The following is a 14,462-nucleotide window of genomic DNA, read 5'->3' on the forward strand; positions in this document are numbered from 1 at the left end:
ACCAACTGCATAAGAATAGCACTGGCACTTGCAATCAGGTTTCTATGAGTAAGTATGACACCTTTTGGATTCCCTGTAGTACCACTAGTAAAGCAAACAGTACAGATATCAGATGGCTTTGGAGGCTGAAATAAAAATAAAAGTAAGTGAAACCAAAAGCATAATTTAATGTTGATATTAATACATAATCTGAAAATAAAAATAAAAAAGAGGATTTAACAAACCATAATATAATATTAAAATAATATTATCTTATGGGGGAGGGTATTTCAAAATAATGAGGGGCAGTCAATAAGTAAAAGTAAAAGTAAGTAAATTGCAGCCATTATCAACCCACTGCAGGATGGAAGCCTCCTCAACAATTCATGCTGAGGGAAATGGACCATAATCTGCCACGCTGGTCCAGTGCAGGTTGGCAGATCGACCGTATTTAGCAGTCAGGGGCTTGAACCCCGGTCTACTCAAAGAATGTGTGCCGCTGCACTCCCGCTCCTGACCACTCGGCTACGGAGGTCAATAAGTATTTGCCATCAACTAGAAATATTTGAGTTAGGGATGTGATATTACACACACACACACACACACACACACACACACACACACACACACACACACACACACACACACACACACACACACACACACAGTGTATCATAACATGTGGGACCCACTTCAGAGATGGATTTAGGACCTAAAAACAATAAAAAAAAAGTTCATATAAACATAGGTCTTACTTTCCTTGTTTCCAAGTATCAGCCGTTTTTGTGTTCCAGCAACTATCTGCTTATAAGAAATGCTCAAAATGACCACTGTGTGCCTGAATACAAGCTTGCAAACACCTCATCTTAGACCTCCTTACCCACTCAAAAGTTCCAGGTGTGTCAGATTTGCTGTTCTGGTGCTGATGGGTCTACCACCATCTGAAACTGATTTTCTAAATGAAACAGTGACTAAGGTAAAGAAAGCCAACATGAGAACCATAGCAAACTTCGGGAAACTTACCGGACAAACTTGTTTCCAGCTACCGTAGTTTCTCCCTACATTCTCGGTAAACAGATGGTGGTGCTATAGGTAGTAGCAGTAGAAGTCGATAATGATATGGTGATTAGTTTTTTCTCATTACTAAAAGCAGATTATTGGACTTCATGAGTGTAATGCCTCTGCAGCTGAAATTTACTTATGGGTACACCCTCCAGATTGCCTCAGTCTTAGGGTATTTATCCCCCCACTTCCTGCTGTTTTTAAATAGGAAAACAACTTCTACAGATGGTGTACGTTATAAGTAGTGGTAGTAGAAGTCGTTTTCCTATTTTAAAACGGGGGGGGGGGATAAACACCCTAAGGCTGAGGCAGTCTGGAGGGCGTACCCGTAAGCAAATTTCAGCCGCAAAGGCATTACACTCATGAACTCCAATAAACTTCTTTTAATAATGAGAAAAAACTAATCAATACATCGTTATTGACTTCTACTGCCACTACTGATAATACGCACCATCTGTTTACTGAGAATGCAGGAAGAAACTGCATTAGTGGGAAACGAGTTTGTCCGGTAAGTTTCCCGAACTTTTCCGTGGTTCTCGTGTTGGCTTTCTTTAACTTCGCCTAAACAGTTTCTGCAACACGTTCATGTATTCTCTGAAAGGTATTCTTATTTGGCACATGATTATTAGAGAAGTTTACATACATTAGAGAATGTTTACATACATTTACATTACATTACTGCATACATTAAAGAAGTTTACATACATTTACATTACATTACTGCATACATTAGAGAAGTTTTCTGCATACAGACATCTTGCCTCGGCTGCACTGCATCTAGCAAGTGCATATATGAGATGCATGTCTGCCACCTTTCGATTTGAATACACCTACATTATTATAGCAAATGCACAGTATCAAAATGTTAATAACAAGCTCCAAATGTAGTACCCTTGACAGGAGAACTAACTGAAATCACTAAAATCTTGCTTACATAACTATGTAAGCAAGACTCTCTATGAGATATCAAGCATTGTTTGTAGACAATTGAATGGAGCCAGCTATGATAACTCAGTTTGTGGAAGGAATTGCTGGAACACAAAAATGGCTGTAACTCGGAAACAAAATCGTACCTATGTTTTTTAATTTTTTTATTGTTTTTAGATCCTAAATACATTCCTGAAGCGAGTCCCACATGTTACGATACACCATGTATATATACATATACAGGGAGTCCTCGTTATCTGAGGATAACTGGCTTCCAGAAAATTCCACTTAAAAAGGACCAAATTTCTGTAATGTATATTATGTACTCGCACATAGTAAAAAGTGGATTGAAGGAACTGAAAAATGAGACAATTATTTTATTAGACATTTTTTTATTATATGTTGGACACTGCAAGATTAAGTAAAGTTTATTGATGTTACATTGTTTTTCAGTTTTACAAATAAAGAATGAATCCAGAGTTGTTTTTTCATGCCATATTTTTTCAGATAAAATTGTGTCATAGCATTTAGTTATGTCTTTAACTTTGCACATAACTTTTGCTGTGCAATCATGAAGAGGGTCGTTCTCACAAAAATATTTAAGCATTTGGTCAATTTTCTCAAGGTCTTCCTTTAATTCTTTAATTGTCAAATCCTAGTAACTGTGGGGACTTGGATAATGAATACTCAGATACTGGGGAACCCCTGCATATGTATACTTCAGTTACTGAATTAAAGCCATGAATATAGTGAAAGGCAATATGATGGAAAAGAATGAGGTCTGATCTGTTCTAAAAAATTTCTTCATTTACAAGACAAAGAAGCAAAACAAATCCATGAGGAGATGAGAAAGCTGTATATGGGGAGGATTACCAATCACACAAGACTGTGAAAAATAGGGAAAACAGTTCAGCTGTGGATGAAACAGTGTGCAAAAATGACCCAAGAGAAGGAAGACCCACTCTGCCACAGACCTTGCCATAAAGTGGAACAGCTAGTGCTTGAAGACAGACATCTGACTATAAATTTTACAGCAAATGAAGTGAACATTAGCCATGAATCTGTTTGCCCCATAATGCACAAGTTTATGTGCATGAAAAAGGTGGCAGCCGATGAATTCTGAGATAGTTGAGACCTCCTCAATAGTGTCACAGGAAGGTGTTCCAAACACCAAACAAGTGAAGCTTTGTAGAGAGAGAATGTTGATGATTTTTTTTTTCCTGAGTTGTGATGATGGACAAATGCTGGGTATATCACTATAACCCAGAGAAAAAACAGATGAGCACACAATAGAAACATTCATCTTCTCCAACCCAAAAACTTCAAAGAAATGTTTCCATTGTCTACCAACAGAATCACGCTGCCAGTATTCTAGGACTCTAAAGATAACGTGTATCTTACACATTATCTCTCAAAAGACAACAGAATTGCTGTGGATTTTTTATTATTATTTATTGTATTAGCAGCCCTGACCAAACTATGGCAACTCTGCTATGTATATTGTGATGATACCATATTGATAAAGGCCAATAAATAATGTAGCAAGCTACCTTAAGTTAGGAGGTAGACATTCAAAGATGTCTACCTCCTAACACTGTTCCTGTTCACAAGGTTGCTCTCACAGTGAACTTTGCAACTGGGTGTGGGTATGAAAATTTGCAGTACCACCATATTCTACTGACATCTCACTTTCATACTTCTTTCTCTTCACAAAAATGAAGAGCCATTATGGGACAATTGATTTCAGACTGAGGAGGAGGAAATAATGAAGTGGAAGGCTTGTTTTCTGCTCAAAGTGAGGAGTTCCATTCAAGAGGCTTGAAAGAGTTTATCCATAGATGGTAAAAATGTGTAGCTCTAGAAGGATGAAACTATCAGATAAGTTTCAAATGACTTCTTCCTCTTTTTTTCTTTCTCTTTTTCTTCCTCTCCATTGTCACTCTCCGTAATTTTCTCCAACTTTTGAAGCTCCTCTGTTGTTAGCTCACGCCCATGAGCATCAATAAGGTCCTCCACAACCTCTTCGCTAACCTCCAGACCCATTGATTTACCAAGAGTGACAATATCATTTATCAAAGCACCATCACCTTCAAATCCATCAATGCTATGGATAATTAAAGGCCAGATGTTTTCAAAGTGAATTTAAGCACCTGGTGGAAATGTCATTCCAAGAACTTACAATCAGCCTCATACAATCCAGCATGTTCAACTTCGACCTCGAAAAATCTTTGAGGTTGTTGTTAGGAGCATTAGCAACTAAGGCCATATTGCTCCAGGATATGCAGTGGTCATTCCCTGACCTTTCCGCATCCTCCATATTTGGTGGTTACGGACTCGAACCCCGGTCTAATCAAGAAGTGTGTGCTACGCACTGCTGCTCCTTCCCACCTGGCTACGGAGGTGCATATATGCCTGCACAATTACCTCCAGGTCCTTTTCGTTCTCTACCACTGTCAGTGTAGTACCACAGAGTTGATACGTCACTCTGAGGTTACTGCTTCCCATATGTAGTACTTTACATTTGTCAATGTTAAACTTCATTTGCCACCTCTCAGCCCATCTGCTCAACTTTTCTAGATCCTGTTGCAGCAGCGTACTGGCATTAGTGTCCTTAAGAACCCTGCCAACCTTCGTATCATATGCAAACTTGGACATTCAGCTTGATATACCATCATCAATATCATTTATAAATACAGAAAGGTTACTGTTGATTATCTTTCTCATAATTATATACAACTTTGTTGAAGTTGTCGATTAATGTATAGTCAAAGCACAAGCACATACTAAAGGAAATTGTGTACATCTACATGTTAATTTCCTATTGTTTTTGAATAGAATCGTAGTTGCTCATTTTATAATAAGTACGGATTGACTAGGTAAATGTTTATCTTTCACATATCGTTTATAATGAGATTGAAGGTTATGTCCTATTTTTGACTCAGGAAATTTCATTCATACTGTTTTAATTGTTTCATCGTCCTCAAATTCAAAATATACTAAAGTACCAATTGCACCGTTTACCAATCCATCGACCACATATATATTTGTAGTAATCATGTATGGTTTTCCTTTCAATAATGGTAGAATGCATGGAAGTCCTAAAGTTTCAGTCATTGACATTTTATGAATTTTATTTTGCATACTTGCTAATTGTTCTTCAGAATGATATCTATGATATAAATCTTGTGCAACCACTTCATGGGTTTCATCTGCAACTAAAGCATTTGTAGATTTAAATGCAATTTGCAAATTTTTTTCAGTACACATTCGCATAATTTTTATTGCCATATATAGCAAATGTTGGAGAGTTACTCCACAACGATCAGATCTACGAATTTCACTTGATGCCAGCATAGAGGGAGTAATTTTCAATCCATTTTTAAATTTTCGTGCATGTCCCAAATATATAGCTGGAAAAGAAAGTTTTTCTGCAGGTATATCAAACATGAAACTTGTTGGAGATGATTTCTGACCCGGTGCTATACATAAATATTTATCTTCAGACCATAATAATGTTTGTTGTTGAATTAACAATAGTTCATCATCATTATTGACAGGTTCCATAATTTCATCTGAATGTTCCTGTTCACTATCATATTTGCCCCAAGAAATCGTCACTCATTTTTTATGCCATAGAATTTATATAAAGGTGAATTTATCAAATATTGTAACCATATTTTCACTATTTTCTTCTGCACACACCTTTGTAGATATGACGATTTCTGTATGAGCCTTCGTTTTATATGTACATTAATGGCATAATCCTCATCTAATTCTCTAGGTAATTGATGAACCATCGTATTTACGTTAACTGGTACATTTATTACTTGTCCAATGATCCCATATTGTCCATGTTCATAACGTAAATGACGAATTTGCATAAAGGGTAATCGTGGTGATATCAAACGCTCAGTTACAACATCCAGTGGAGGCAAATGAGTAGGAATTGGATATATAAGTCCATTTGATGTGGCCATAGTTGGTATCCGTGCCTCTTTTAATGAAATACGACATGTATTACACGTCGTGAAAGTACTTAATTCTTGTAAATGAAATTCATTTTGAAGTAATTCATAGGAAGTTGTTGGAAATGGTTTCAAATTTAACTGAAACCATAAACAATCACAAACATTACAACCAAATCCAAATGGGTTTTTGTATTCTAGTTTTTCAAACTCACTATCAGCTCGTGTAGACACTATAGGGATGTAATCAGGAACCTCATTATTAGCCATTTCTAATTTCGCTTTTTTTCATGCACGATATTCCTTCATTCATTCTGCTAGAGTTTTAGATTCCTGATAAGTATCAGGCATAGTAAAACTCTGTGGTTGAATTTCATTATGATTCGAAATAGTTTGAAATTCTAATTTCCTTTTCTTCTGTTCACAACATTCCTTCATTATTTCAGCTCGAGTTTTTTGGGTGCAGTCTGAGAACTCTCAGGGATAACGAAACACTTATTGAATTTCATTTGGATTCACATTTATGTCCAACTTCCCTTTCTTTCTTTCACGATATTCCTTCGAATGCTTAGAATGGGCTGTAGGTTTTGGCACAGTAACTCGCGTATTAATCATTATGCTGATATAACGGTATAACGTAGCACGTCACTGCACAATTGGACTTGTTGCATCACTGCACACAACAAGTACAATGGATGTGCATCGGGTTTTGTGATGATTTCTAGGTAATATAACACTTTTTTTCCAAATAATGCCAGTAAAAATGTTTTTAACATCAACAAGTACAGGTCAGTGCTGGAAAAAAATCACGAGTTAAATTTGAAAGTGTCTGCAATTCTTCCCAGACACGATGGGAGGGAGTATATGATGAGAGCCATGTCAATCAATTCGGCCATGGAGAGATTGTGCAAGGCTCACGAGGTAGGATTTTTTTCAGCGTGGTCTGTGCTTGCTGACAGGAGAGACTGCTTCTACAGGAACGGGATACACTTAAATAGAAAGGGTGCAAGAATATTTTCTGATGCTATCGAGGCAGTGTTAGGTGGGTCGGAAAACTGCCAGATTGAGGGGGGGATTCACAGACTAAAAGATTAACGGTAGCTGCAGGCAGAGGTGAAAGTGATTCTTGCACTGCTTCTATCGTAACGAGCAGCAGCCTAGAGAGCAAGTTGCTGTGGACTTCAAGAGCTGATGGGAGTCATCATGGAACAAGTATATACATGGGCTGTGTTAGGGTAACTAAGAGTAAGAACAAGTGCATGTATACTTGCATGTACACTAATGCTAGAAGTATAGTAAATAAAATTGATGAATTTGAAGTGCTGATCAAGACATCAAAGGCAGATATTGTTGGGATATCAGAGACATGGTGTCACACAGATATAAGCAGTGAAGGATTAGAATTTGGGGAGCAAAATGTGTAAAGAAAGGACAGACAAGGTAGGAAGGGAGGAGGGGTTAGGCTGTTAGTTAAGAAACACAAAAAAAATTTGAGGAAGTGCATCCAGTTGTCACAGGTGGACAGAGCAATGTTGAGTCTGTATGGCGGGACATAAACAATGATTGTTTGTTTGTTTGTTTCGGAATTTATTGGGTGCATCAGCAACTATGGCCATAGTGCGCCATGCATATGGTAACTATGCATGTCATTTCTTCTCAAATAGAGAAAATGGAAAGAAGGGACCAGAAAGTTTTTTTTTTTTTTTTTAACTAAAGGAGGTGATATACTTTAATTATCTTGAGAAAGTTATAAATGCTTGAGACATTTGTTTCATTGTTTAAAAGTGAGGTAAGTGTAGGATCTTTTGTTGTGGATGAAGTGTAAAGATTCTGGCATTCTCTTGTATATTTTGTGCATTCAACCAGAATGTGTTTCACTGTGAGCATTGTATTACAGTGATCACATTGAGGGGGCGTTTCTCCTCTTAAAAGATAACCATGAGTTACATTTGTATGTCCTATTCGCAGACGAGCCAAAATTACCTCCTGGTGTCGGATTGAACTGAAGCTGGAAGGCCATCGCTCAAGGTTTGGCTTGATACTTCGAAGTTTATTGTTTGGCTGATTTTCCCAAAATAACTGCCATTGGCACGTGCATTTTTCCTGGATTATTGCTCGATAGTCTTGATGAGGCACTTTCCACTTGTTCTCGGGTGGAAGGTGAGCTAATTTGGCAGCATTGTCCGCTAGTTCATTTCCAGGAATTGCTATATGTCCTGAGACCCAGCAGAAGTGTATGTTTTTCCCAAGTACTGATAAGGTATGCAGAGAGCTGACTATTCTTTTCACGACTGGGTGGGTGATGTTCATTGTGTTTTTTAGTGCTTGAAGTGCACTTAAGGAATCTGTGAAAATTATGCTGTTGTTGATATCGGAAGACTCGATATGATTCAGTGCAACCTGAATTGCTATTAGTTCTGCGGAAAATATACTGAACTCACATGATAACTGATAAGCTAATGTGATGTTTGGGAAAACTGCGGCAATTCCAACGTGGACATCATTCTTTGATCCATCAGTATGTACTATGGAGAAGCTAGGATACTGGTTCACTACTGCATGGTATAGCTGCAAGAAGTTTTCTCTATGCAATGTAGATTTATTCCATTCATGCAGATGTAAATCACATGAGGGCGGAATGATATTCCAAGGAGCAAGAGAGGATGGGAGGCTATGTGCAACATTGTCTAAGGTTAGATTTAGTTCTTCTAAGAGGCATTTTATTCTCATACCCAAAGGACGATTAGCATTAGGCCGGTTTTGGTATAACCTGGTGTGCTGTGATGAGAAAAGTATCTGCCAATTTGGGTGTTCTGGCATAGATCTAATTTTATAGGCGTAACGTAGTATCAGTTGTTGTCGCCTGATCGAGAGAGGAGGTTCGTGTGCTTCAGCATATAAGCTATGTATTGGTGACGTGCGATATGCTCCTAATGCAACGCGTATTCCACTATGATGGATAGGGTCAAGCCAGCGAAGGGCACTAGGTCTTGCTGAACTATAGACTGGTGCTCCGTAGTCAAGTTTTGATCTTATTAATGCTCTATATAGCCGTAATAAAGTAAGGCGATCAGCTCCCCAATTAGTTGCAGAGAGAACCCGGATGATATTTAGTTTTTGTTGACATGAGTTTCTTAGTCTTTTGATATGCTCAACAAAAGTGAGTTTCTGGTCTAAAGTGATTCCTAAGAACCGTATGCTCGGATGAACTGCTATTGGTTGGCGATTCAGTTGTAGCTCTGGATTGGGATGGAGTTTGCGTTGGCGGCAAAAATGGATGCAAAATGTTTTTTCCGGACAAAGTTGAAATCCATTAGTCTGAGCCCATGAACAGATCTTATTTATTGCCCCTTGCAACTGTCTCTCAATAGTATTCATGTTTTTTGCATGACACCAAATACTCAGGTCATCTACAAACAGTGCTTTATCAATAGTGTTTGGAATTTGTCCGGCAATGGTGTTTATTGCAATTATAAAAAGTGAAGCAGTGAGTACAGAGCCTTGAGGAACTCCTTCTTCTTGGGAAAATACTTGGGACAGTGAGGTTTTGAATCGAACCTGGAATGTACGCTTGCATAGGAAATTCTGTATGAAAATCGGGAGGTGACCCCGAAGTCCATGGCGATGTAGTTCACGGAGTATTCCATACTTCCACATGGAATCATAGGCCTTACTGATATCAAAGCAGACTAACACATGGTGTTCCGATCTGAGGAATGCATTTCGAATGGAATTTTCTAGTCTGACTAGTATATCTAGTGTAGATCTGTTTTGTCGGACACCGTATTGTGCAGAATGTAGCAGATTGAGATTTTCCAGGTACCAGATCAGTCGGCGGTTCACCATCTTTTCAAGAATTTTGCAAATGCAACTGGTCAAGGCAATTGGTCTATAATGAGTGGGATTTGTAGGGTCTTTACCTGGTTTAGGGAAGGCAAGGACTGTGGCACGATGCCATTGATTAGGGAATTTATCTTCCAGGAAGAGTCTATTGAATAGATGAAGAAGTAACTGTAATGATTCGGTACTAAGTTTCTGAATCATGGAATAGTGAATATTATCTGGTCCTACAGCACTGCGTCTAGATGTTGACAAAGCTCTGTGTAATTCGTGAATGGTAAAAGGTAAGTTGTATTGTTCATCTCCTTTTGAAGAGAAGTTTAACTTTTGTTTCTCTAAACTTGTTTTTAATCTTCTGAAAGTCGGTGTATAACTTTCTATTGCTGATGTTTTTGCAAAGGTTTCACCTAGTATATTGGCAATTCCAGCAGGATCATTTACATTCTGCCCTCTCCATTCCATGATGGGTAGAGGTATCGTTTTATATTTGCCACTCATTTTTCTGATTGCTTTCCAAATTTTATGTGCAGGCGTTGTTTGATTAATAGTCGAAGTGAAGCGGATCCAAGCAGCCTTTTTATTGCAGCGTCTGACATATCTCGCTCTTGCTCTAGCGCGCTTATATTGAATGAGATTGGTTGTAGTTGGACTCCGGCGAAAAGAATTCCAAGCTTTGTTTTGCTCTTTTTTAGCCACAAGGCATTCATCACTCCACCAGGTTTTTGGATGAATCGGTAATTTTGATGAGGATTTTGGGACAAGTATTTAAGTATTTATGTAAGTTACATGCGGGAACCAGGGTGTCCCCTATACTCCGCGAGTTGTAAGGCAAAGCGCCAAAAGCCGGCAGGAAAAAAAAAAAAAAAAAAAAAAGAGAAGAAAGAAGGGGATAGATAATTTAAAAGTTTGTAAACTAGTGCAGTGTAATATGTTGTTCGCGTTGTATGTATTGCCGGCACCTGGCATTTAGCAGCAGGGGGCCAAGAAAAGAGTTATCTTAACCCGCCGCTCCCGTCCCTAACCACGAGGAGGTAGCCAGGAACTACTATCAATAGAAGGTAAGGGGAATTTGAATGAAATTCCCAAAGACTACAGTGGAAAGAAGGATATACAGTAAAAAGAATATTAGCAACAAAGCAATAAATTTGGATTATTTACAAGGACAAAGCACTGTTACGCGAAAAACAGCTAATGCCTATGGTAGATGGGAGAGCAGACAAACTGGACTCCCACCCACCACACGGCAGAAGCAAGAAACATCAATCAAGAGAAGAGAAAGCGGTAAGGTAATTATACTACAAGGCTAGGTAATAAAGACAAGCTCTACAACAAAATATAGCTCCCCGAGCAAAGTCTGCTGCAAATTCGCAATAGAAAACACGTCAATGTTGGCAGGGCCCCCACCACCAAAATAATACTAAGAAAGACAAAAACAACAAAGCCCATGACATGTGGGAAGTCGACACTTGCAACCCCCACACATCATAAGCCAAGGAAAATTTACACCAAATAAATATACCAACAAAAAACAAGGTAATCCTAGCAATACGTTAAACAAAAGAAAGTTACACCAAATATATATACTGGTGAGACTAGATAAGCCGAGGTATTACATTTACAGTAAGAGTAAGCATAACATAGGTATACCCAAACAACACGTCCTGAAATATTTCAGACGAAGAGCAATAACAAGCAAGTATCTCAAAGAACATAAGTGATAACATTACAGTAGAGTAAATTCTCATTAAATTTAAATGAAGAACCTATAAGTACAATTATATCTAATCAATAAGTGCTCCTAGCACCGTAAGAGGTCAGCAAAGAGCTTAACCAAACAATAAGATATCATACACTTCTAAAATTCTAAAGAAATACTTAAATAGGGATTAAGTGTGAACATATATACAAGTGTAGAAGAACGCTATGCGTAGGCAGTCCTAGACCGCACAGCGTCAAGAGCTAACTGATAAACAGGACAACTTGTGTCCTTAAAGGAGTGATCGTGAGTCCAGTTCCGAAATTTACAATTGGAACAGGAACGTGGAGAATTCAGGAGATTGCAGGAGGAAATCTGATGTCCCGCAGAGCCACAGTGGCCGCATCTGGGTAATTTTTGCCTACAAAAGCGAGCTGAGTGTCCATATTGAAGACAGTTAGTACAACGAGTAGTGATAACGAAGTCCTTTACGGTATGCGCACACCATTCGATAAAAATGCGATTGCGCATACCCATGAAAAGACGACGCAAACGAGGAGAAGTTTCAAAAACCCAATGCAAATTCTTCGGGTTCTTTGCCTTGATTGAAAATCTGTACGTGAATTCCTGTGTAAAGTCTTCAAAAGAAAGAAAGTCAGAATTAAAATTCCTCCCGTAGATATCAGCAAGAAGCACGGAATTATCCGTGTTCCGAGGAATATCGTAGAGGATCATGGTCGGATTTAACTTTTTGGGAATATCACATTTAAGAGAAAGTTCCTGTAATATGGAACAGTGTCTGATGGAGTCGCGGTCATGGGCAGAAGCAGTCTCGATGACAAGCCCAACTTCTCGGGTAGGCCGAATGGAAATGAACCTAACATGACCGGAGACACTCTTTAATTTATCTTTGACAGCGGAACAAATAGCAGCACTAGATGTTAAGGTGCAGTTGACGTCCGGTTTCACTAAAAGGATAAACTTTTCAGCTAGGAGAGGAGGAACAGTAGAAGGCAACAATGAAGAAGGCTGGAGCACTTGGGGAATCACGGGTGGAACGGGGTCAGGAAGCTGATCCGCTGTAACACTTACTTCTGATAATTTCGCTAAAAATGTGTCTTGTGTCTGTTGAAGAACTTTGAGCTGAGAATCTTGAGATTCGATAGAAGCAGTTACTTTCTCAAACCTATTAATAAGTTCTTCCTGTGGCAGGGGAAGTACGGGATCAGGAAGCTGATTTATTTTAACAAGAACATCTGTTAGTTGTTCGGAGAAATCATTTAGTTTTAGTTGAATGGCTCTAAGCTGGGTATCCTGAGAATCGATAGAAGCAGAAACATTTTCAAATCTATCAAGAAACTCTGCCTGAATACGGGTTTTTGTTGACAGTTCTTCCAAAAGAAGATCCTTAGACTGAAGCAAGTCAGATAAGTACTGATTTTTCTGTGAAAGTTCCCCCGAGGAAGCCAGAGAAGCCTCCAGGGAAGAAATAGTGCGCTCCAAACAAGAAATTTGTTCGTTCCGTTGCTGAATTACTAAGTCACGGTCCGCAAGTTCCGAAGAAACCTGGTCCAACCTTAAAGACACCTCCGCCAAAGACCGAGTAGAAGATTCCAAACGTTTAATTTCTTCATCCTTTTGAACTAGATCCTGCTCTCTAAGAGCTAAGTCTGCAGTAATTAGAGGAATTTGAACTATAGCAGTATCCATATACTGCTTTAAAGTGTCATAACTAACTTCAACCTTTTTGAGACCGTTCCGTAGAAGATCAACGTGCCTAGAAGCATGGTTATAATGGGTATTCAAAGTGAGAAACAAAGTCTCAACACGTTCGAACACCTGCGTAACCATGAGCACATCCTCCCGGGACAAACGACGTCTAGATTCAAGATACTCACAAGAATCTCTACACGTTTTAAATTCATCAAACAACTTAACCAATCTGGGGAAGTCACTAGGCTTCCCGTGGCACTGATCACAAGAAGATTCCTGAACAACAATAGAGTCAGGAGTCACAAAAGGGGGGACAGAACCCCTCGAGAGAGCTTGAAACAGTTCTGAAGGAGATAAGATGTCAAGTGAAGCAGAATAGTCAGCCATATTGAAAAGCCAAAGCGAAAAACAAAAACTGAAAATTTTTAAAAGTCTCCACCAGAGGGCGCCACCTGTGCCACCAGAAAGAGAAAGAGATGAATAGCCTAGAAATCAAATTTGGAAGAAATCGGACCAATAGAAAAGAAGTTATAAGAGTTTGAAATACCTGTGAAAATATAGCAAATTTACCTGGATGAAAACCTGGTTTTTTAGAAAACCCTCTAACGCAAAAACTATTGGGAGAAATGAGCTGAAATTTTGATATGGTAAAGAAAAGTATGTCTAGTTTAATGGGCAGACCCTTGCCAAAAGTTTCGGTGCAATTAAAAGAAGTTATAAGCGAACTTAGAAACTTACCACCAGGGGGAGCTGAAAACCCCTTGGCAGGAAAGAGGAAGAAAAAATAAGACCAAAGAACCTAAGATCAGAACTCTAGGACCCATACAAGCTGAGTAATTTAGAAAAGAAATTTGTAGCCCAAAGTAGCCCAAAAACCACTATGAGCACCCCCAAAGAAAACCAATAACCTAAATATAGTATATACAAGCCAAAAACAAACACCCAAGCAAGATATAAATAAGAAATACCTCAGAGTAACAAATTATACAAAGAGGGTTCCCAATACTTTTGTAGAGAGATACATATTTATGACAACATGGCCGAAAAGCAGGAAAGACGTCATGGTAATTAAATCTTATAACGCTAGAACAAAATGTCAGCCTCTACTAGAGGCAGCCATTACTAACCAAAAACCTAAGCAGTATGGGAAAAGCAACAGTCACCAGCCCTTGGAAAAACATATGTAACCCCACTAAAACTACGCAGTAATGCTAAGATCAATTCCCGCCAAAAAAGTAAAAGACCAATTTGATTGGCTCCCACGTTGGGGAAGACAATAT

The 14,462-nt window shown here is 38.6% G+C and overlaps 1 protein-coding gene across 1 annotated transcript in view; it reads right to left on the reverse strand.

Annotated features, from left to right (window-relative positions):
• LOC150081652 (long-chain-fatty-acid--CoA ligase 1-like) overlaps nucleotides 1-14,462 on the reverse strand; it is a 216,281-nt gene that overhangs the window by 94,228 nt on the left and 107,591 nt on the right. The window contains exon 9 of the mRNA XM_090379515.1: nucleotides 3-125. Within this exon, the coding sequence (XP_090235641.1) occupies nucleotides 3-125 (123 nt within the window). The remainder of the gene's footprint in view (nucleotides 1-2; nucleotides 126-14,462) is intronic.

This window comes from Mastigoproctus giganteus, chromosome 8 (genome assembly GCF_048544385.1).
Source record: "Mastigoproctus giganteus isolate SK-2022 chromosome 8, ASM4854438v1, whole genome shotgun sequence".
Taxonomy (NCBI): Eukaryota; Metazoa; Arthropoda; class Arachnida; order Uropygi; family Thelyphonidae; genus Mastigoproctus; species Mastigoproctus giganteus.